The sequence below is a fragment of the Emydura macquarii genome, unplaced genomic scaffold, assembly GCF_026122565.2.
Source record: "Emydura macquarii macquarii isolate MOO-44397 ecotype Brisbane River unplaced genomic scaffold, CSIRO-AGI_Emac_v2 contig_2422, whole genome shotgun sequence".
Lineage (NCBI taxonomy): Eukaryota > Metazoa > Chordata > Testudines > Chelidae > Emydura > Emydura macquarii.
In genome coordinates this window covers 36,304,647-36,328,916 of record NW_027132559.1, presented here as the reverse complement: position 1 = coordinate 36,328,916, position 24,270 = coordinate 36,304,647, and the positions used below count along the sequence as shown (strand labels likewise).

Sequence of the window (24,270 nt, the reverse complement as noted above, 5' to 3'; positions counted from 1 at the left end):
GGGTGATGTTTTTAGACAATTTCACACAAAGTTAAACCGAACAGATCTCGCCCGTCTGCCCCACAAACATAACAACACAAGTAAATGTGTCACACAGAAGTAGCAGGAGCAAAGTTGACTCCCACTGAGCCTTAAGGACACCCCCTTACTGGTGACGTGGATTACAAGAAGCCATTTAATGGCATTTTGTGTGACTCAACATACTTGACGCCTGCCCTTAGGTCATCACATTCTTGTTTTCCTGGTGGATTGCAGACGGGACTGAGGAAAGACCTACTGCATTGGCTCAGAGAGTTGCCAAGAGATAAGCATGATGAAGGATGCATTTTATATCTGGGTCCAAATCCAGTGAGTGAGCAGAGAGTGGGTGGCAGGTAAGCTCTGTTGCTCCGGGGGGTTGAGGGTGGGTGACAGGAGCAATGCACTGACTCCCAAGCAGTAATATGTCTCGGAGGAAGAACAGGGGCACCTAGGCAAATCTGGATTTCCTACCTGACGGACGCTTCTCCCCTGCCGCACAGGTTGCCCTAGGCTGCCTATCTCTAGCAGCGCCCAGCTCTGCGTTAGGCATCTCCCGCTTTTTGCGGGCTGGGGCGCTGCGGGGCTGGCTGCAGCGGGCCGGCCGGCAGGTGGAGCCCCCTCCCGGCTCCGCGAGGCTGCTGCTGAAGCGGGGCAGAAAGGGTTAAATAGCCCGGCTGCCTCAGCCTTTAGGGAGCCCTCGCGGCCACAAGAAATAAATAAAGAAAGAAGCAGCGCGCGCCTTCTCTCCCCCCACCCCCCGCCGCTTTGCGCGAGGCGCCGGCCAAGGGGACACAGCGGCTGGTCGCGGAAGCCGGGGCGCAGCAGCAGCGGCGGCGGGGCCGGGATGCGGCAGCGGCGAGCAGGGGGGGCAGCCCTCGCCGCAGCGAGAGGCAACATGGAGGGAGGCGCGGAGCGGGCCAGCCCCTGATGCGGCGGGGCGCTTTCTCCGCCTCCTCCGTCCGGGCAGCGGCGAGTCCCTTCCTCCTCCCCGGCGGCGGCGGCTGCAGCAACGGCGGCGGGTGGAAATGAGCAGGTCGGCGGCGGCGCTTCTCCTCTGCCTGCTGGGCTGCAACGTGTGGAAGGCGGTGACCAAAACCCTGGGGGCGCCCGGTGCCGCTCGAGGTGGGTGCGGGCCGGGCGGGCTTTGTGTCGCCGGGGGCCGCGTCGTGCTGGCGGCGGCGGCCAAGTTGGGGGGCGCTGCCCGGGCAGGCGCGGCCGGAGCCCCGCTCCCCCATCCGCGCTGGGGGCGTTGCCGCAGCGGCACCGCTCCTGGGGCTTTTGTTAGCTGCAGGGGAAGGGGTTGCTGGCCGACGTGCGCCTCCTGCCCCGGCTTGCGGGGCCCACTTGCTCCCTTTGCAGCGGGCCCCCCTGCGGGGGTCCTGCCTGGTGCTGGTTGCTGAGCACCCCCGCTTCCCTCCCCTCCCACCCCCACACACAGCGGTGATGGGCGGCCTCGTAAAACCTCGCTCGCCTGGTGCTGGCTGCCTTGCGCTCACCCGCTCCCTTGGCGAGTCCCGCTTGGGGCTGGTTGCGTTGTACCGCCCTCCCCCCACGCTGTTGCAGATACCGCTTGGCGCTGGTTACCGTGCACCCTCCCTCCTTTCTGCAGGTCCCGCTTGGTGTCTTCCTTTCTCCCTGTCCCTGCAGTGCATGCACGTCTGGCCGGGTGCTCCTTGCACCCCCTGGCAAGTCCCACGTGGGGCCGGTTGCGTTGACCTGGGCTTATGGATCCTGCTTGGTGGCCCACGCTGGAGGCCCTGGAGCAGCCCCCAAAAGTTTCCTGTCTCGTTCTGGCTGTATTCCGCGGGGGGAGCGTACTGCTGGCCTGTTGTTGCTGACTATCCTGTCCCTCCATCTGCGCCTTTTGTTTGGAGAGGTGGCCCAGTCCAGCTCCCCATCCTTACTGCTTGCCATAAAAGCAGCGTGCTCCTTGCAAGCAATGTGGCACTTCTGTTTGGGGATCTATTTTAAATCAGGAAAAATCAGCTTTAAGTGACTGGCACATCTTTCCCCCCAGCTGGTATCACAGCAATCTAATCCTAGACCTTAGAACCAATACCAACCCCTTCAAAGGAAAGCGGAGATCAGTGGGCAACTATTTCAGCATCTAAATCAACTTCTTGGTCCTTTTTATTTGATCTGAGCCCTTTCTAGCTGAGTGAGTAGGATTGCTCTGCAGTAATCCTGTAGTTACTTCCCTCATGTGATGTCCTTTCATCAGCAAAATGTGCCTGTACTGTACATGTGACACTGCTAAGGAGATACTGTAGGTGGGAGATACTCAATTGCAGATCAGTCATGTTTCCACACTGCATTTTTACCTTTTTTTTTTTTTTTTTGCAGTGGTGTTCTATTTCTCTTTATTCTGCATAGCTCAGAAAGGGATCCTGCAAATACATCTAGGTTGTCAGGAGCTCATAGATATGTTAAACAGCAGAAAATTTAGTTTGCTGATAAGAAATAGTTTCCTACAAGAGAATATATTGCAAACTGGTTAGTATTAGCCTGTTAGCTAACCTTGTAAAGAGGCTAAATATTAATGTCATTTCGTATGGGAGAGAGGTTTTATTTTTCCCTGTTGGGAGGGCAGGTTAATCATATCCTTCCATAATAACCAGGGTGGGAATGCAATACCTCAGGGATACAAATGTACCTCATTTCCTCCCACCTTCTCTGCCACCTTTTGTATGTCTTTTAAGGGTCAGTAGCCTGTAAGTGGCCTTTTTATATACAAACAAGAAAAATGACATTTAGATTCTTAAAAGTCATTCTGTTTGAATAATTTTTTTTGTTTTTTGTTTCCCAGTCATTTCTATAACATCCAATAAAATGCAAACCGTGGTTCTGTGGTCTTACACCAAGTGATCAACATTTTGGAATCTTGTGACAAAACCTACTGTGCTATAGAAGACCTTTTTCAAAAAGATTAGAAAAGGGGTAGAGGATTTGACTTTCAAGACTTTGAGATTTCTTAGTCCATATTAATTATCAACTATTCTTCTAAACTTTGCATTTGAGGCACTTGCAAAACATAGGACTTACTAAATTAGTTCACAAATATGTCAGCAAGAATATCATACATATCCTTTGAAGGTAACATTTGATAACATAATTTGATTTTATCTTGGTATATAATCAGTGTAGTGATATGGAGAATATTTACTGTATGTATGTCAACTCTGATATGTTGGTGAAATTACAGTGCAGTTTGACTATCTCTTCCTCACACATATTCCCTCCCCCCCCCCCCCCCTTCATTGTCAGCTCTTTGGAGAGTCAGCTCTTTCTAACTAATAGCAACTGGAAAAACTAATGTCTGTAGCAACAATAAGATGACTTGATTTTCTAAAATTTATTTTTATGTAAATCCTGGGGGGAATTTTAAAGACAGGGAGTTGGCCATTATATAGTATCTACCCTGACGACTGTCTTTAAATTTGATAGTTTGACCTTTTTACTGCTTGCAGCTATGTCATTTTTGAGTGAGCAGAGGACACTGATGTATGGTGAATAAAATGGTCAAATTTTGTCTTCAGTATTTGTAGGTTTACAAATTGTATTTATTGTAGGTATCAGTAGGTTTACTGATGTTCGGTAGACCGCTTTCTGGGCTTTCATTACTGTTTTTCAGTTTTTCCCTCTATCTAAGATATATATAAGAATGCTTTGGAAGATAGACATGTGGAGGTTCATTTTAATATTAAAAACCATTCAGTTTATCCCAGGTTAGTAGTGACCACAAGCCTTTTTGGAAGCTTATGAATTTGTGGTCATAGTCAAGTCTAGTTGACAGGTAGCTACATCCTGAAAATCACCATTGCAGTTGATACTAGTTGGAGACCTTTGTTAGTAGACTCAGAATTAAAGGCCAGTGTTTGAATGGTTATGAAGACTGAAGTTACCCCCCCCACCCCACTTCAGCACTTGTGTTGGTACTTCCAGGTCAAGGTTGAGGGATACTGATGTTGTCTTTGTGATTGTCCATTTTGATCTATTGTGTAGATGAGGTATGAGATCTAGGTAAAGGGAAGAGAATGGATTTGGAAAGGATTTGAGAGGACCAAAAATTGGATCGGGTTGGTGAAGAGAATGTAAAGTCTAGGAGGGGAAGCAAGAAAAACTTGGACAGTAAGCAACACTAGACAGTGGAATAATTTTTTAAAGGAAAATGGTGGACATCCCATCACCTGCAGTATTTAAATTGTGACTGGACAAAACACTAGATAATCTGACGAGAATAGCCCTTACTGACAAGGGTTGTACTAGAGGAGACTTGATTAGGTTCTTCCATATCCCTATAACCATAATGACTGAGTAGAATTTGAACTTTGTGCCATATGAATGTGGGTTATGGTTGGTGCCTCCGTTAAGGCGAGATTACAGCTCCAACAAATCTCATGATTTGATATTTTTCTTTCTTCCCGTCACCAGCTCTAACCCCAAATTTGAATGGCACCAAGTTCAAATTCTGGTCAGCCAAGTTGATTCCACAATTCTGTGAATATGAAAGGTATTGGTACTTCATTATTTTAACACCTCATTAAAAAGATTGGGTGACAATTGGCACTTGTTTGAGTTGCTTCAGTATGTCTGGCTCAGTATGTGTGAATGGATGGATGCAATGTTGCCTCTGAAGATGTGCTACTGAACCATAAGGATTAGAAAATATTTTAAGAAAAATAAATCCTCTGATTTCTGGAGTATACAGCAAAATCCGCACAGACCTCAGTTTTGTTTATTTTGTGAATCTTGAGGCTTGGTGTCCCTGGGATGAGGTCATTGTGAGCTCATGTAGATAAATTTAAGAATTAGTTGGATTATAAGTTTCCACCCTCTCTAAACTCTACTGCTTAAAATGGAATCTGTATTTCAAATGAGGACTTAGTTTCAGGTTGTAAATAAAACTATAAACATCAGCTAGTCCTATATTTGAACTTACCTTGAAAGAATACTAAACATCAGCCAGTGTCAAAAAGATCAACCAAACTACTTTGGCTGTGTTTGCATTGGAAATTATGTTGAAGAATCTAAATAAAACACAGGGCAAGTTCCTATCATGTGAACCAATGTCTTTTAAGTTTGGGAGGGTTGCCAGCTTTCTCAGTAATAATTCATTTAAGCATTGTAGGAAGGACAATGCAAATCTCTGGAGACTTTTAGCAAAATCTGTTTAATTTCTGCAAGAATTTTTATAATTAGTGTATCCTATTTTAACATGATGTGGGGTCATTCTGAAATACTAGGGTTTTGGTTTTTTTTAAGCTGAGATGCCATGGCTACTCTAGGATTATATTTTAGAGAAATCCTACACAATCTGTCATTGCACTGCAGGAGTCCAGCATGTTTTTATGTGACACTATAGATGCCTTTTTTAATTTTTAGGGTAGTAGCAAATGTCTCATTTATTCAGAATATTTCACTATGGTACTTGTTCAAAATCTGCAGCCTCATTGAAATGGCTTGTTGCAGTTAATGGAGGGAGCCTCAGGATGATTATTAGTTAGATGTTTCTAGTATGACAGTAAGGAAAGGTAGACAGACAAGGTGGGTGAGGTAATATATCGGACCTTCTTCTGTTGGTGAGAGAGAAGATTTTGAGCTACACAGAGCATACAGTAAGGAAAGGGTTAAAAGTGGGTGTTTAAGTGGCCTTAATTAGCCTTCACAATATCACCTCATTTGGATAAATGGACATGGGGGCTGGGGGGGGGGATTGACACTTTTGGTGCTATTCTTTGTTTTTGACTGGCTGCAGGCTTAGGCCTTGTTTTGCCAGCATCAGTGCTAGTGTAGCCTTTTGTTGCTCAAGGGTGTGAAAAACTACACCCCTGAGCAACCTAAGTTTTGCAGACATACGCGTTTGGGTGAACAGCGCCATGTTGGTGGGAGAGCTCTCTTCCACCAATAAAATGCAACTACACAAACACTCTTACAGCAAGATAGCTGTACCAATACCGCTGTGCTGCTGTAAATTTTAAATATAATGATGTCTAAAGGCTAGTCTACATTTGTTTACACATAAGGGCTAGGTATTTCATAAAGGCAACTACTTCATGAATGTAGTAAAGGCAGTTGAGAGAACCTGAATTCTTGGTTTTTTTGTGTGCCGTTTTCCCAAGCTGTCAATTTTAACCTAGACAATAGGTAATGTTAGTGTGAGAAGTGCAACTAAGGAGAGGAAACCTTTTTTGCAATGCAAATTTTGGCCTCCACATTTTCACCCTATGTACTCAATGAGCTACTAATTACTAAGATCCTTCAAACCCAAAGGTTTACCTTTGTGAGACTATTAGTGTAAGTAAGGGTACTCACATGTTATCCAGATAGAGTCCTGAATTACTCCCAGACCAAAATGTGTAACTTTTTTTTTTTTTTTAAACTAGTGTTAGCTAACCGATAAATTCCTAGTGCGGACAAGGCAGTTGCAGTTTTCACACAGGCTAAGGTAAATCTTAGGCTCGCCCTCGGAGTGTATTTCAACCTGCTAACATGTGAAAACTACAAACTTCATTGTCCATATTAAGATTTAATCAGTGGTAACTGCCACTAACAAGTGGCTTAAACCTCCCTCCCCCATACACCTTTTTTTTTCTACTAAGTGGTGAGACTAAAACAGTGATTCTCAACCAGGGGTACATGTACCTCTTGGGGTACGCAGAGGTCTTCCAGGGGGGTACATCAACTAATTTAGATATTCACCTAGTTTTACATCAGGCTACATGAAAAGCATTAGTGAAGTCAGTACAAACTAAAATTTTACACAGGCATTGACTTGTTTATACCCCTCTATATACAATACTTTGAAATGTAAGTACAATATTTATATTCCAATTGATTTATTTTATAATTATATGGTAAAAATGAGAAAGAAAGCAATTCTTTAGTAATAGTGTGCTGTGACACTTTTGTATTTTTGTCTGATTTTTGTAAGCAAGTAGTTTTTAAGTGAGGTGAAACTTGAGGTACACAAGCCACAGACTCCTGAAAGGGGTACAGTAGTCTGGAAAGGTTGAGAACCACTGGACTAGAACATGGTTCTTAGAATTTGTGGGACAAAGGACTGCTTTCTGTGCCAATTGCTGGCTAAGTGGATAGCTTTGAACGCCATCTAATTTACTAGAAAACACTTTGTTTATTTAATATGTTCCCAGTACAAGCAACTGTAGCATGTGTATGTCACCTTCCCTTGATCCCCAATACAAGGGTGTGTGTGTGTGTGTGTGTGTGTGTGTGTGTGTGTGTGTGTGTGTGTGTGTGTGTGTGTGTGTGTGTGTGTGTGTGTTGGAGAGAGCTTTGTGCTCATCATGTTTGTTGCAAAACTGACACATGCAGGACTTTTTGTGAAATTTCAAGGAGCCCTAAAAAACAATTACTCAGTTATACTGATGGTACTCTGGGAGAGTAGAATTAATCTAAATCCGTATGTACAGCTGAGAGCAATAGGCACTGTAAGCCAGTTTAACATAGTGTGTGGCCCAGAGGTTCAAGAACCAACATCACAAGCTTGCATTATGTGCATTAATTTCCATGGGTGTAGCTTTATGAAAATACCTCCTAGTGGTTGTTTAAAGGCACAACCAAACCTGTTGACAAAACCATCAGGAAACTCAACAGAAATTTACAGTAATAACTAATTAGACATTAAAGCAAAGGTAAAATTAGGAAAAATACACTACCTTCTCTAAATATTGCCCTTGAGCAACATCTCTCTCCCCCAAACCACCCTAAAAGAACAGTCTTGCAGTGTGTATATATCTTTCTAAAGTGATGCATATGGCCTCTGCAATTTCATATCTGTGTAGTAAGAAATCACAAATCCCACAAAATTTAGCTCTTTCGTGGTACTGTTTAATAAGACTCTGAACAGTCAGTACTGAGGTTTTGTCTTTCATGTAAAACAATTTGAAAGTGAGAAAACAAAGCACCCAAAATTTTACCAAAGTATTCTAGTCTATATAGATCATTGTATGAATTGAACATGTTTAACTTGAGGTTCAGATTATTACTTTTTAAAAGAAAATTGCATTAACTTCTTAAGTCTAACCTTTCCATTGTGAACTAAATGATCTTTTAAAATCCAAATCTTAAATAACTGAGAAATACTACTTGCATTTTCAGTATTTCTATCATTGTGGCTGATTTTTACATCATAAATGTTGCCATTTGTGGAGGATTAATTTCCCGTAGTCCTGATGTATGTCACTTCCTGACTTCAGGTACTAGGAAAAGCCAGTCTCTTTGAAAGCACAACCTCAGTACTCCTATTTGTTGGTACTTGCCATCCAGGTAACATCTGGTTTAACCATACATCTGTCGGACAACAGAAACCATTAGTGTTCTACATTAGTCTTGATTTAAAGTCTTTTACAAAAAAGCCAGCTTTTATAAGTGCAACCAAATCTAAACATACATTAAAACTGGTCTGAAAACAGTAAATTTCATGCTTTTCCTAGTCACTGAGTGTACAGAGTGAATTTCCTTCTATTTTGCTTGCTTTGATTTCTTAAAATCCTTCTGTCTCACTTCTCAAAAATGGGTCCCAGCAGATTCTTAATAAATTTTGTTGTTAGACAAAATTTAATTTTTTTATCAACCATACCTGACAAAAGTAAATGATTTTTGAATTTATGAAAAAATAGCATTTGATTAGACTTAGTTATGTAATATATGGCTTGATGTCAGTAGTTGAATTGCATGTACCACTTTTAGGAGAACCATCTTTAGTCTTATTGAAACCAAAGCATAAATATATAGGTACTTTTTTCATACAAAGTTGTAAGAATTTGAATGTTTTCTGATAACATACTTTGCTTTTAAAAGAGGACTGAAATCTTTGGTTTAAAAATATAAAACCTGATTTATATTTGACATGTCATGTCTAAGACTTAAAAAATACTGCCAAAATATATATACTATATTCCAACACAAGACTGCATTGTTCAATCCATATAAAATATCAATGTGGCATCTGGTTCAAACATGTCCATTTCAGTTCTTTAGCTAACTTGAAGAATCATTTTTTAAAAATCAGAAGAAAAGTTTCCTCTTCATTCTTTTACAATATGGTTCATAAAGTTGGCTGCCTTATTTAATTGCATGGGGCTTTTGGTGTATTTAAGCAGAACCTGCCTCTTTTATGTAGGTTGAGCATAAAGAACCTTTTAATCTGTATTTATTTTAACTACTCTATCTCCTTATTTTAAACATCACGTCAGCTGTGGTTGTCAGTACCATCTTATGAAGCCAGACCAGATGATGGGATCTTCTTATCTTGCATGAGAGCTTCCATGAACAACACTTACTCATGGTTCTCAGGCATCAGTGAGAGTAGGCACCTATGCATCAAGGAGAGCAAGAGGTTTTACTATTGCCAGGTCCGTGCTAGGAAATTAGGTCAGTATAACTTCGTTGCTCAGGGTGTGAAAAATCCACACCCCCTGAGCAATGCAATTAAATTGACACCCCTCCCTCCCCCCGAGTAGACCGCGCTAGATCAACAGAATAATTATTCCATCAACATAGCTACCGCCTCTTGGGTAGGTGGAATATGTATGCCAACAAGAAACGCCGTCCCATCAGTGTAGGTAGCATCTTCATTGAAGCGCTACAGTGGCACAGCTGCAGCATTTTAAGTGTAGACCTTCCTATAATAATGAGGCTGACATTAGTAATGTACTGATATGAATAATAATTAGCTGTGCGTACCATTATTTGTTCTATTCTTACTTAAATCATACAAAGCAGTCCACCCTCTTTATAACCAGGCTACATCTGTGCTGAACAATTAATGGGTCAGTCTAGCTTGGGGTGAGAGTTCCCACAGACAAGCCCTGTCCACATCATTGGGTCCTCACTGTTTCTGCAGTCACCAGTGTGTGTCTGGGATCTTAGCCCATGGTTCTTTGTGTGAGAAATGCTCTAGGATTCTTTCCCAAAGCACCTTTACACCCAGGTCAGAAGCTTGTAAGAGCCCAGGTTAACTGTGCAGAATAGACACATACCCAGATGTTAAAGTAAGGTGTGGTTTGGAGCACAAATTGTCCTCTGCTAACCGCAAAAGGAAACTCTCCCTGAGTTAGGTAAACAGTGAGGGCTCCCTCTTGTTTCAATTTACTTTACTCATAGTCAACAAGTAATAGAACCAGAACCTCTTTTATTTCAGATTTAATAGGTAAATGTGTATATTGAAATTGCATCAAGTATTTCTCAAATGATGATATGAATACTTTCTTGGCAATACAGAAACCATTGTGAATATAGCTAACTTTTGTATATTTAACTTCCTTGAAAAGAACTCATTGCATCAAGTTTACCCACCCTTTCCAATTTACACCTATATCCGAGATACCAGAACTAAGAACTGTTGAATGTTGGGCAAAATAACTTGTTAATCAGGATGCCGGACTTGTAACAATTTGTATATTTGTTTTGTGCCAAGTAGTTTTTGTTATGCAGCTGTAGTCAGTCAGGTTTTGCTAACATGATATTGCCGTCTGGCACTGTCTTTGTGAAGCTGGATATTCTGCCTAAAATACACTAAATACTAAAATATGAAGGGTCAAAGATGAGAAGGCTTTCTACAGCTCAGACTTGCAATTCACTAAGTTAAGTTACCCTACCTTGCCAAAGAGCCTTAACCAGGAGTATAATTTTTTTCTATGGCACTGTTTGCATGTCTAGTGGTTCCTTGTTTATTTATTGTTGGAACATTTCCCTCCCAAAGTACATAAATGTGAAGAAAGGCTTGGTGGAAACAAGGCAGGGATTTGTGGAGTTATTTGGGCTTCTCTAAATGGTTTGCATTCCTAGTTAACGAAATTGGTAGTTACACTGGATTTACTCCTTTGTACTGGTAAAACTACATCCATGCCAGGAGATTGCATCAATTTAACTAAATAAGTTCTCTGACAATTTAATTAAGTCATTGTGTGAACAGTTTCTTAGTAGTCTTCTCTATGTCCAAAAATCTCCCGAAATGTTTAAAGGAAACAATGCGTGTTGTAGAAGAAATGGAGAAGGAATCAGGAGGGCAATACTGAGCAGCATAGTATTAATCACTGCACCAGAATATAGTACTTTAACGCTCTGTGAATGAGGGACCAGGATTAATAAACTCATGCCTCTTGATGGTGCATGCCCATCCCTCCCTTTTAGTATTGTCTGCTCACCCAGATTATTTAATCTTCCTCCTTCCAGTCAGTTGCCTCAGGTACTGCACCTCAAAGTTGAGATCTCCTAAATTACTCTGTGATAAGAGGTGAGGGGGTCTCTTGGCTGTTTGCAGTGGCCCTGATATTCCTCAAAAAAGCTCTGAGTGCTACTGCTGTTGACTGACATGAGCAACACTTTGTACGGTGCACCAGTGTTGCTTGAGGTGGGTAGGAAAATAAAGGGTTCAGGAACTCTAGAGACACCAATGGTGCTGTAGGCTGTGAGGCAGATGATGGAAAGTAAACATAGCCACGCAGTAGAAAAAAAATGCTTTTATTCTTCACACTGTGTTCAGGGAAAAGGGGTGCCCAAACTCAAGATTGGTGTGGCAGTTCTCTTTGCTCTATTGCAAATTATTCCCCTGGCAAGTTATGAAACTACTGAGTGGAGTGGCACACTGTCCTGGACAAATCCTACACTGGTTTTAAAAGTTACTTGTAGTAATACTGATGACAGCCACTGTGAAGTAATGTGGCATACTTGCAGCTACCACTTCACTGTTAATGCCCAGCTGTTTTCATACCAGAACTTTTGTTTTGGTTTGAGTGAGTATCTGGGTTCAGTGCCTTCTATTCTCTGTGATTTGTAGGATCCCAAAGTAGGTTTAATGGGACCCAGAACATGGATATTTGAATCAAAAGACCTGTGGGTTTTTCCAGCAATTATAATTTTAAATTGCGGGAGGAGGGAAAAGGATTTAAGCCTTAAGGGGTGAGAAAAAGAGCTGCTGGAACAAAAATTGTATTAAGCAGTATGAACTATTGCAAAACTCAGTGCTTCAAATTGAGGGAGGTCTTTCAAAAGTATGTGGAAATTGGGTACCTAATTGCCATTCACAAAGTCAGTGGGTGCCTGACTGCCATTTGTACCTTTGAAATCTCCTTCCATCATGCTACACTAATTTCCATTAAAAGTTAGCTTTCACACAATGGTGTGCAAGAGTATGTGGTTTTTCCTTTCTTTAGGATACCACTCTGGAAAACATTGACTCATTAGTGGCAGTTACTGTGGTTGACTTATTCCAAGTAAATACTATTGTTAGGGATAAAGATAAAAAGAACAAAATAAAGTTGCTTTAAACTGGCTAGCTTTAGGCACTAAAGCTTCTAATGGAATAAATCCCAACTTCTACTTTTTGCTCCAAGCTATTAGTTTAGCCATAATTGGAACAGATTTAAGATATTATTTTTTTTAAAAGTAACAAATCAGACACTGAGCAAAGAGGATTTGAAATATTAAAGAGCCCTTCGAAAGCGACTACTAACTTTTCTAGATTATTGACTAGATAAGGACCTCCTCCAAGTCCCATCTGAAAACCCACCTGCTCCCTGCAGTTTACTCTCAGCAACATCCATGTGCAACTCTTTCTTAAATTTTTGTTAGATTGTGATTTCTCTGGGGTAAGGATATTGGTTTTGTCAAGAAATGTCACTTGTTAGATCTGATGTGTAATTAGTCTGTAAGAAAACAGTTTTGCATTATAACACTACTCAATGGTATGAATATTCTACGGCTTGCTTTGAGAAAGAAGGCATGGGCCATAGCATTTCTTCTGATATTTCTCATCCAAGGGACATTAGGAGTAGAAAACTTGCTTTTTTGAGGCCAAAATCCATTAGTAGAGAGGGGGTGGAGGCAATGTGACATCACCCACTTGCCCTTCTGCACAGTAAGGTTTCTGAGTTTTCAGAGGTTCCTACTTCGTGTCAGCATCTCTTGGGAAGCTTGAGAGTATTTTCATGAGTAAATTAATGCACACACTGAAGTGAGTGAACTACTGTGCACCTTCGGAAACTCCTCTGTGTGAGAAGGAGCAGGTGGTGTGAGCCAAGCAAAGGTGGGTCAGGTCATGGCAGCATATGTTTTTCAGGCTTTAGGGAGAGGAACGGGGAGCCTTTGCTGTACCATGGGTGGTGTGGTTCTGAGATAAATGAGGAAATCCTATGTCAACCGCTGCCCACTCTAAATGGGCAAACGCAACACCAGTCTTAGTGTGGTGGAAACTGCCAAGCCTCGAGTCCTTAGGTTGTTCTCTCCAACTAGATGTTTTTCTGCAGGACATGCAGTGCATGCCTAAAAGGTTTGTGAGAGGAGGGGAGTTTGAGACAAAATATGCTTTACAAGGTTGTAATGAAGCAGAGAAACTGCCAGCCAGCAGAGCAAGGGTTAAAGAGAGCCTTAGGGCCCAGCTACTCCCATCTCCCCCTCCCCCGCCCCCCCTCCCACTTCCCCCACCCGAATATCTGCAGCCAATGCTGGAAGCAGAAGAAAAAGAGAGCTTGGCTTAGTTTGGGGCTGACTGGAGAAGGACCAGGAGCTAACCGCCTCTTTAACTGAGGGGAAGGACTTGCCCTCCAAGGCAGATACCTGGGAGGAAGCACGATCTCCCCAGCCACAGAAAACTGTGGAGGAGATCTAGGAGCCTTCGGCACCGGAAGTGACTGAATGGGCATGGGGCTCGGCCTCACCAACTTGCAGTTGCCCTGCCCGCAAGAGCCTGGGACTGTGACAAGACGCTGCTCAAGACCCATGAGAGGACCCTATGGGAAAGCTGACCAGCCAACTAAATGGACTGTAGGGGTCATGATCCAAGCTGAACAGACACTCGTAGGAAGTAGCCCAGGGTAGCAGACTTAGATCCCAGCCAGGAGGGCAACCCTTGTTCAGGGATTGACAAACACAGGCCCTGGGCTGGGTCCCAATGGAAAGGGAGGTCCCAGGTTCCTCTGCCTTCCCCCAGCCTTAAAGACTGAGGCCTTGTAATCAAGCAGGGGGCCAAAAACCACATGTTCTAACTAGTAGGTCCACTGGTCCTCCAGGCCACATGTTACAAAGAAATATGCTCGCCCTGGGCACTAAGATGCCTAGTTATGGCTCTGCCCCAGAGCCTCCACCCCCAAACTATTTACTGGGTCACGACAGACCATAAACATTTACAAATGGGTTCTGAACCCTAAAAGGTTGAATACCACTGGACTAGATGGCCTCTCAAGGTCCCTTATAGCCCTACGCTTCTGATTTCATGTTGTTTCAGGGTTGAATTATTAATTTTATTCTATAAACAGCTAGAATCCCTAGGCAAGAACAAGGCCCTGTTGTGTTTTGCACATCAGTGATCACGTAGTATGAAACAGTCCCTCCCCTGAAGAGCTTGTTCTTTAATTAGACAAGATGGCCAAAACATGGGAGAAAGTACTATTATTTCCCTTTTATACATGAGAAATTAAGGCATGGAGATAGTGACATGTCAAGGTAAGATGTACAATATGTGGCAGACCTGGGAGTTGAACCCGATCACCTGATTCAATCCTGTGCGTTAACCACAAGCCCATCCTTCCTCTCTGCCATTCTTCATTTAATAACCAAGAGCCTTTTTAGTGGCATTGCCTAGATGCAGCCATCCCAATTACTTCCAAGGATGTTCTTGAGTACTACTATGCAGTTATGTTTATGGCTAATGAACACTCTTTGCCTCTTACCATTATTCTTAGTTTTATATACTGCATGTTTGGATGGGTAGATGGGCAAAGAGTGGAAGACAGAGCTGAAACCAGAATGTTCAGCTAGTAGGGGATAGAAGGCTGTACTTCTAGCTTTCCAGACAGGTTGAAAACAGGCAACTATCACCTTAATGATATGCCTATGCTCTATCAAGCCTGGAGTCTGAAAGTGTCAAACTGTCTCTGAACATTAGTGTTTCTGTTTACAAAAAAAAGTATTTACAATTGTTTTGACACTAATATAAAAAGTATGGTTTATGAATTTGTATATGTAGCTTTAAAAAAAATAGCTGGCAGATTGATAAAAGGCTGCCCGTATTTCTATGTAGGAAATTAAATTTTGGGTAGGTTCCAAGCTAAGAAGCTTTTTTTTCTTTTATTAGAGCAGGCATATCATTTTGACTTTATCTAGGTTTGTGGGGAGAGAAACAAATTTTCAAAAAAAATTTGTGTACACAATAGATATTTGAAATCTGTAGGTTCCTACAAACATTAGGATCTGTTTTCATGTTTTAAGCAGCATTGAGGGTAAAATCACTTGTTCAAGTCATGTTATATTGGTTGACCTTAGTGCGTCAATCCTTGCCAACAGTTACAAGCACAGAAATACCGTAGGCAATAACTGCTGTGTTTCACTTGTAGCAGTGTGAGGTAATAGTGGGTAAATGTTGACTTTAAATAGCCATCACTGTAGCTAACTGAACTCATGAATAATTTTGCTCCTTAGGTACCGATTACTAACATTATGCTTTTAGGGTTTTTTTAGTCCAGGGTCCTGGACTAAAAAAGGGTGCTGGAATAACTTTTATAATGGGGGGGTGAGAGACACTGAGCCAAACAGTAAACCCTGCATATGATGAAAACCGGGTCAAGCCAGGGGGTGCAGCAGCACGCCTAGTTTCAGCACCTGTGCATGGTCACATGTATAACTGTAAAGAACAGTTGGATTTCATAAGTTGCGTTTCTGTACCAAAGGGAGATACAATGTTATCTGAGGCCATACAACATGTAAAAGGGAAAAAAAATTAGAACAGTACAAATTGAAATACCTTAGGCTCGTGTTTGAAATAATAATTTTTTAAAAAATCTGCCATCTGTATGTCTTATCTTTTCACACTATATGTTCACATATAGGGTGAGTTTAGAAAGGCCTAGTAGAAAGGAGAAAAATAAAAACCAGGGCATCTTCTTGCAGTACACTCACAATTTAATAATTGACTTCAGTTTGGCAGGCTTCTGAGACAAAGCAGTGAGCCACTAGGATTAACTTTCTTGAATAGCACTGAAGAAATACAAGAATTTGCTTTCACCCAAACCCACCCTTCAATTCTCCACTTCCAATAAGAAACTGATAAGACCTAGATGTGAGAGTGTGTTTAAAAAAAAAAAAAAACCGGCAAAAAATATACATACAAATCATAAGCTTGCATGGCTTGTAGAAGCATTTTGGATGTGCCTAGCTGGTATCTCAGTTTTGCACCTGTGATGTATTATTGTCCACCATTTTTGCCTTAATTTTTTATGATGCTTCTATAGTATGCTTTTCTGAACTATGTACAATTTATACTAATGTATGTATTTTGATGAGGATCATGACCATTATTACAGTAATTTCATTTCTTATACTTGATACTTTAAATAGATATCTTAGGTCAAAATCTGTCCTCATACTCATCCAGCTATTCTAGTAACACCAAGATTTGACCTCTTTATGTTTTGCTGATCAGTTGCCATGTCAAAGAAGCGTTTGCTTGGAAACGTTCTATTTTTTTTTTCTTTCCTACGTATGGAAATATATTGAAATAAATCCTTGCTCCTATATACAAGCCATGTGAATGAACTGCACGAGAGTATGTAGGCTCTTTTTTAAGTAGTCTGTTATGGCCTTTTGTTAAGATTAAGTATACTGGTTTATATTTTTACAGTTTGTATGGTATATGAAGACTATTAGGATTCTTTATAAATTTGCAACTTTCTCAAACTTTGGTTTAAGTCTTGTACAGAAACATGCATCATTGTGGAGCTGCGTTTTTTTTTTTTTTTTTTTTTTGTTCTATTGCTTTATCCACATACAGTAACTGATTGCAGTTGACACTTGCACAAACATCGTTTATATTTGTTTTAAATTTGCCAATGAAGAGAAGCTGGCATTCAATGCATTCTTACATCTGCGTTAAAATCAGTACGATTCAGGAGCTAATAAAGTGACCCTAAAAATGAACATGATTTTAAAGCAAATACATGATCATAGAAATAAATGGAAGTCAGTTTTGCTTTCTACTAGATATCATGTGATCCAGTGCATATGCATTGTGAGCAAAAAAGGAAATTCAAGTTTCCAAGATTGTTACATATACACTGTTATTGTTGCATAGATGTAAGATGAGTTCATTAAAGCCACAATGTCTTGTAATAAGAGAATGCTTCTTTAACACCATATTCTGTTACCTCTATCCACATTGAATAATACCTCACTCTGCAAGTAATGCTACTGGAAATCAGTAGGCCTATTTGCACACTAAGATTCTGTTCATGGTCAGTAAGGGTGACAGAATGGGTCCTTTGTGTGTGTTGTACTGAAGATGCAGATCAGCTTAATCTGGAGCTAATGGGCTGCTGTTCACCTTGTCTTTGTCAGGTAGCACAAACCTCCAGTTTCTAATACGTGCTGTTTGGTGCGCTTTGGTAGTGTTCCACTGACCTCCCAGATCTCGTTTTGTTTGTCTTGCAGAAAGGCGCAGAAACCCCAAGTCAGAAATCTTTTTAAATATTCCTATTATGGCTGAATCTTCTGCGTCACTGACATTTAGACAGAAAATATTCCTCTTCCAGGCTATTGCAATAACCTGGATCTATAAACTGGGTTAACATTGCCATTCAACTCTGGTCTTGGCAGAACAGAGGGGTCTTAAGCAACGGCCTCACCTAGTCATGCAGATAAAAAGCTGGTTTTGGCCCCTGGAGGTGGTTCTGAGCATACTCTTCCCCAGGATATCCATGTAGCCCACTTAAACACAGAGCATGGTCAAGCCAGCCAATGCCCACTTACAGGTGGTAAGGGAGAGACTGGTGAGTGAGGTAATATCTTTTATTGGACTGACTTCCAGGAGACTCGGGATTCTGCTAAGGCTGGTTTTGGTTGGTTGGTTAACCCTGCTCCTTGTTTTAGTAGGGACACTTCTGGAGGCATTTATGCAGCATCGTACTCTTCAGCTTGCCTCCAACTAGCAGTGTAAGCTCTGGGCTATTTGCTACCCCAGATAAGATAAGGGAATACAAGCCTCTTCCCAGCCCACAGTAGCTCTTGCAGTAAACACTTAGCTGCTTTAGGCATTTGCTTCATTTACCAGTGTGGTAGTTGGCCCTGACAACTGCTAGTTCTGTCTCTCGTGCAGCCCCTATGGCTGTTATAGCTCCTGCTGCGTCACCGGCTCTGGTCACTTTATCCAACTATGCTTTGTCTTAACCATTCTTTTTCTTCCTTACTCTCAACCCCTAGCTGAAATGTAAAGGGTTAGAAGGACTTGAATGATGGCTACTTTCCTGAGGGAGACACTGACAATTAAGAACTATAAGTGGGATAAGACCGCTAGACTGCCTTCTTTAGTGCATAGAGAAGTATATCAGAATATGGGACAGTAGCTATTGTATTTACACAACTAGAAGGAATAGAAAACTTTTTATGGAAACTTGGTTTCTGTAGAAAACTTGTCTTGGTGACCTCCTATCATTAAGAACCACTGTTGTGTTGGTTTTGAGATGCTGTGTTCACGGGAAGTCCGTTTTAGACATCATGAGATCTAGTTGCTGTTTGTCATAAAGATGATGAATGACAACTCATCAATCCTGGATTGGTCTGTTGAGGTTCAGAAAACCAAATAACAGGTTCTGTTTCTTTTCTGTTCACATTTGTCACAACCTCTGTTTTTTTTTTAAAGTGACTTTAGGGCCTACATTTATTTCCGGTATCATCCAGATCCATATAAACAAGAAATAAGAATTCGGGTCTTTGCTGTCTTTGTAGAAAATTTAAAAACAAACATACAAAACTCAATTGTTTCACACTGGCTAAGTGCTCTAAGAACAAATGCATGATGTTGTGCTCTCAGTGCTTGAGGTAGGCAGGTGTTGGACTATACAGTGTACCAGCTGTTATTGTTCTGCTTTATTATTAATTATTGTATTGCAGAAGGGCCTAGAAGTCCAATCACAGACCATGGTTTCAGTGTGCTAGACGTTGGCTGGTTGCTCTGCTCTTTGTTAAGAGAAAGTAACAAAGTTCCTTAGCTGTGTAGCGCTTCAGAGATCAAGAATCTTGGAAATTTCACTTTGCTTTATGCACTGGGAAGCAGCAGGAGTGCAATGTTAAGGAGAAGCAACAAACGCAGAAAGTTCTGAGGTAGGAAAAATCAAGTAGAATGGTTGATTAAGTGGAACAACAAAAGGAAGGGAAAGGAGGGGGATGAGATCCCATGGAAATACAAGTAGTAGGAAAAGCTAAAGTGAATGGGAGGGAAGGAAGGACAAAGAGAGACATGGATGTTTTCCTGCTACTGAATGTTTATTCCAATCATGAAAGAAAAGGAGGGGAATAAATACACTGCTCACAATCCGCTCATTCACAATTGCTAATATATATAAGAGTAACTTGTTCAGGCCTGGTCAGTGTTCTGTACTACCAAGCAGGAGACCTAGGCTAGATTTCTCTTCATGGACTTTTGCAGCAGGACTGGGAGTGGGAGTGATGGACTTTTAGAGATAGAGTATTAAGTTTGTGGACATGGTAAGAGAGGACATTATTGTAACTTTTGAGGTAAGCAAGAGCACTCTTGGATTCTAAAGTGGGTCCCATCCACTTTATTGGGAGGGTGGATATAGTGACATTGATGCGGGGACTCTTCAGCCTCTAGAAGGCATGAGGAAGATCTCTGAGAAAGAATAGCTTTCTCCGGGACAGTAACTGAGTGCAGAATATCACATTAATCCTTACTAGATTCCTCTTGCTTATTAACTATGATATAGTTATGTTTTTTTTTAATCTTGTTTTTTTTTTTTTTCAGCAAGCTTTCGGAGAAAACTTTCTCATCACCACTCCCAAAGCAATCTTTCTTTTATTTAAAAAATAGATTTATAGTGACCTCAGCACAAAGTCTGTCCTTCACTTATTCTAATGCTGACTTCCTTGCCTCTGATTTTAGTGTGGCTGGCTTTCAGTATATCAATCACTCCTTGAGCTCCTCTAACAAGAAACTGGTGTCTCAAGCACTTGAGTCTCATCTCTCTAGCTGTTTCTTTTTTCCATCATTGTATGCAGAATTGTTGTAGCTGGTTTATGTTCCTTTTGTCCCTTTCACTGTGCCTCTAGGTTCTGTCCTTGACACTCTCTTCCACATATTTTCTCCCTCTGGGAAATCTCATTTCTATGTTCAGCTTTATGCATCACTTCCTTATAGGTCATGCTCAACTCCACATATTCTTTTAACTCTGATTTCTCTGCCAGTTGGGTTTCTGTCAGCTCCAGATATACCATAATTTTCTGCTATTGGAATGGTTCAAAGAATGAAGTTCTCCTTTGTCCTAACTATTATACTTATGCAGTGTGATCATGCTGCGGCATTCTTCTGCTTGGGAGTTTTTAAAAAGTGCAAGGGTGTAGATCTCCTGCATACACCACAAAATGACAAAAGCAAAGGAGTTCAAAGTAACATCTGCTATAGTGGCTTTAACTTGCAGCCTTGTGCCTTATTTCATGTTATGGGTGAAGAACAGTGTTGGCTCTAATTTTAAATATTTTAGACTACACCATGAAATGATAAAAAGGCCAAATGAAGTTGGACTTTTTTTTATTTGTTGCTTGATTGAAGTGTTAAGAATGATTGAAATGGTGAAAATCTAGCTGCTATTGTTGGTCTTTGTCTTGTGCCAAACTTGAACAGATGTGGATGTTTTTAATAAAAAGCCAGATATTTAATTTGAAGAACTATACAGGACATATGCAAAAGGATTTGCAGTTTGTGACTTTCGGTTGGTTTGTAGAATTATTTCCTTGAGGGTCTGTTATAGTCCTTGGAACACTTTATAACTTTCAGTAGAAGTCTCAAGTGTTGTGTATTAGCAAAAGAAATCTAAAGTTTATGTAATAATGTGCATTTATTTGACATTCTGAAAGTTATTGTAGGCACTAGCAGTAGCCTGCACTTGAAATCTTGAATTAGTTTTTTCCACTTCGTGGCTTAATGGTACAGGCTGCTTCTTTTTCTTTTCCTTGGAACCGGAGCAAGATGATTGTTAACTGTAGAATTTGGAAAGCAAATATTTACAAGCTAGATATGAAAAAGGGGCTTACTTTAATTTTCATTTTCTTTGTGTATAACTGTGGTCACTCACACTTAATTTTCTGAGTGAAATGGCAGGTACATATGTCTGCAGTCAGAATCTGTGGACAGAAGAAACAAAAACAAAACAAAAAAGAAATACGGTAGGTGAAATTTTTTGGCCTGTGTTATACAGGAGGTCAGACTAGATGATCATAATGGTCCATTCTGGCCTTAAAAAGTATGAATGTGTAACTGCAGAAATGATGGGAGAGACCTATAAAACATGCTTTTTAGAAACTTACTCTGTGTGTAGAGCCAAGTATGGTAAACTTAGTTGTGTAGCAGTCGGTAAGATGTTTATCACTTTGTTCAATCTACGCATGTGTTAAGGGCCCATTGCTGCAGCCCATACTCACATAAGTTTGAATTTGGGTCCTGAGAATAGCCCAGTAAAATTAAGCAGAATGTCTGTGTCTTTTGACCCTGGCTGATCAAGCCCTTCCTGTTCTATTACATGTACCTGTGTACATTAGGAAATGGAAAAGCCCCGGTCTCATAGCCATTCCTGGAGCTTTGCCTCCTACCTTCCCCTCTATCTGCTCCAGCTTTGCAAGCAGAGTCAATAGGGCAAAGTTAGAGGAAAAGCTGAGATACAGAATACCCTGAGGAGCTGATACGCTTTTTGCTGGCCCAGCAGCAGCTGGGAAGTGCATCCACTAGAAGTGAAGACTTTAAATAGGAATTATTTCTGGTAGTTGGCCAGAAAACTGGAGATGTGGCAGGGAGGGTTGGCAGCTGAGAAGAAGAGCCAAAGCCAGGCAGGCTTGTGCTGTATGTATGTGCAATCCCCTACAACAGTGGTTCTTAAGTTGTGTCAGACTGGACAGAGAGGCCCTTCTACAGATGTCATTAGGTCCTCTCTACAGGTCCTTCAATGCCTGATGTGCTTCATGGGGGGGCTACAGCGTCCCTTGAGGTGCTCTAGTTTGGTCTGGGTCTCTGTGACCAACTGACATGTACCTGGAAACTAGCGAGAGCACTGTCTGCAGCAAGGAGGTCTACAGAGGTCTTTTTTCTGGGGCTTCTCACAGAAATATGAACACCAAACATAAACAATTAAAAATACAAAACAAAAAAAGTCCACACTACCAGCCTGCAGCACTGACACATGCCAATGTCAAATAGGGTGTGTAGTTCATCAGCAAGAGTTTACTGAGAAGAGGCATCAGACTGTTATCCCATGCTTCCATGTTCAGTATGGGACAGTTCATTGCCATTTGCTGCCCCAGAGCTCTGAGTAAGAGAGGAGGTGCTTCCACAAAGAGGTAAGCTTGTTCCCCAATGTGAGAGCCAGCCAGGGTGTTTCTAATAGAGGACTTTGACTTTCCTAGAGAATTCATGTCCAAAGTCCTAGGTCTGTTCCCAGGGGGACTCTCATGAGCACAAACATCTCTAGGAAAAAGCTCTTCAAGTCTTAGGAGAAAATTTTCTGTTTCCCATTCTACAAGCCTGCTACTCTCCCTGCTGTCTCCAAGGCAATTCTGTCTGCTTCCTAAATACTGCTGTGACGCTTTGGAATCCTTTTCATGCACCATTGTGGCAATTACTTTGTTGCTATAAAAAGCCCACCTTTTACCGTGGGGGTGTTTGCCCTCAAGTATGTTTGACAGAAAATTTTAGACTAATTTTTGGAAGACGTGAGCTAGGCCCCAACTTCATTTCAGATGGTTCTATAATGGCTCTGTGTCCTGGAGGATTGGTGGCCTTTGCCAGGTACCACCTTCTGGGGATTTTCTTTCTGTTACTTTCTTGGCTGTGGACACTCCTTGGCTTCCTTTTCTCCTTGTTAGTCACCTTGGTGGCAGAAGAGCCCTATAGGTTTTGGCCCTGGAATGAGGAGTTTCATGTATACAGAAGCTCATCGCTACCCCTTTTAACAATGAGAAGCTGACCAGTGAATCTTCTGATTGGAATCTGCATGAGGAGAACTGCCCTGATGGAGCCAAAGAAATTCTGCTCCCTTCTCCTCCTCCTCCTTGGCAGAACTGTTCTGGTCCCTGCCAGTTTCTTTCAGACCCCAGGACAAGCCTCCATTCCAAAGATGTTGTTAAGTCAGGGCCCTCAGAAAAAGAGTCAAGAGTGTGAAGTCTTCCTTGCTGACTAAGGAATGCTTCCAGTACCAATGGGGGAGGTCTGAGGTTGTTGGATACTCTGTGAGCTCAGTGGGATATCTCGAGATCCTCCCATAGGAATGCAGACCTCTCTATCCCAGAAAAGAGGGAGCCTGTGTAAGGCCTGAAATACAATCTCTTGAACATCAGTGCACAATGAGTGGGGATAATTAATTATCTTAATTTTAATTATTGTTCCCTTAATTTTTCTTAGACTCCAACTTCATGCCTCTAATCTTGTATCCCAACACTAACTGAAAAGGTTTCATCCTCTCTCCAAAAAAAGGATTTCCCAAGTATCATTAATAAACACTATTGAAAAAGTCTCTCCAGTTTTGTTTTACTATTTTATCACAGACCCCTATTCAAACAGCAGCTCCAGAGTATTGCTTAGTTTTTATTCCTTGATGTACTGTCACGTCTCCCAGTCCATTGATGTCAAGCTAATTCCCTTCTCTTCAAAACCTTCTCAACCTGTGACTTCGTCATACTCTTCTGCATGCCTGGCTGCCCTCGCCAGAGTACTCATCCTAGGCCTTTATTTAAAAAAAAACAAAACAAAACAAAACAAAAACTAACAAGGTACCACAGTGGCAAATAAAAAAAAATGATCTGATTGAATTTCATTGTCATGGCTGTCTGTGCTCCCAGCAATGGAATCTTCACTGTGACAGATGTAAAATGAATTTAACAAGTTTAAAATTAACAGGATAAGTGCATCCAGTCACATCTGTCCCATTCACTTAATGTGTACATTAATGTTCTTGAAAGAAATGATTTCATGATGTAGTAAACTACTAATGTGGAAGAGCCACCATATACTGGTCAGGATTGCTGAACCGAGTTTTATTTCATGGGTTTAAAAATCCTTGTGAGCATTTTGTGTGCGTGCGCACGCGCTGTTTTCATAGACACTACTCCCTCTCCCATTTGCCTAATAAATGCCTTTACATATATTCAGATAGTACTTGTGTTTTGGCTTTAAGAACTGAACGGGAATTTAGGTGAGGGAGAATGTTAAACCTTTTTAACCCTTTCTCCTTTCCCCTC

The 24,270-nt window shown here is 41.4% G+C and overlaps 1 protein-coding gene across 1 annotated transcript in view; it reads left to right on the top strand.

Moving 5' to 3' along the window:
• Positions 1-845: 845 nt before the first annotated feature.
• FAM171A1 (family with sequence similarity 171 member A1) overlaps positions 846-24,270 on the top strand; it is a 117,606-nt gene continuing 94,181 nt past the window's right edge. Inside the window, exon 1 of the mRNA XM_067562283.1 lies at positions 846-1,143. Coding sequence (XP_067418384.1) covers positions 1,047-1,143 — 97 coding nt within the window. The 5' untranslated portion in view covers positions 846-1,046. The remainder of the gene's footprint in view (positions 1,144-24,270) is intronic.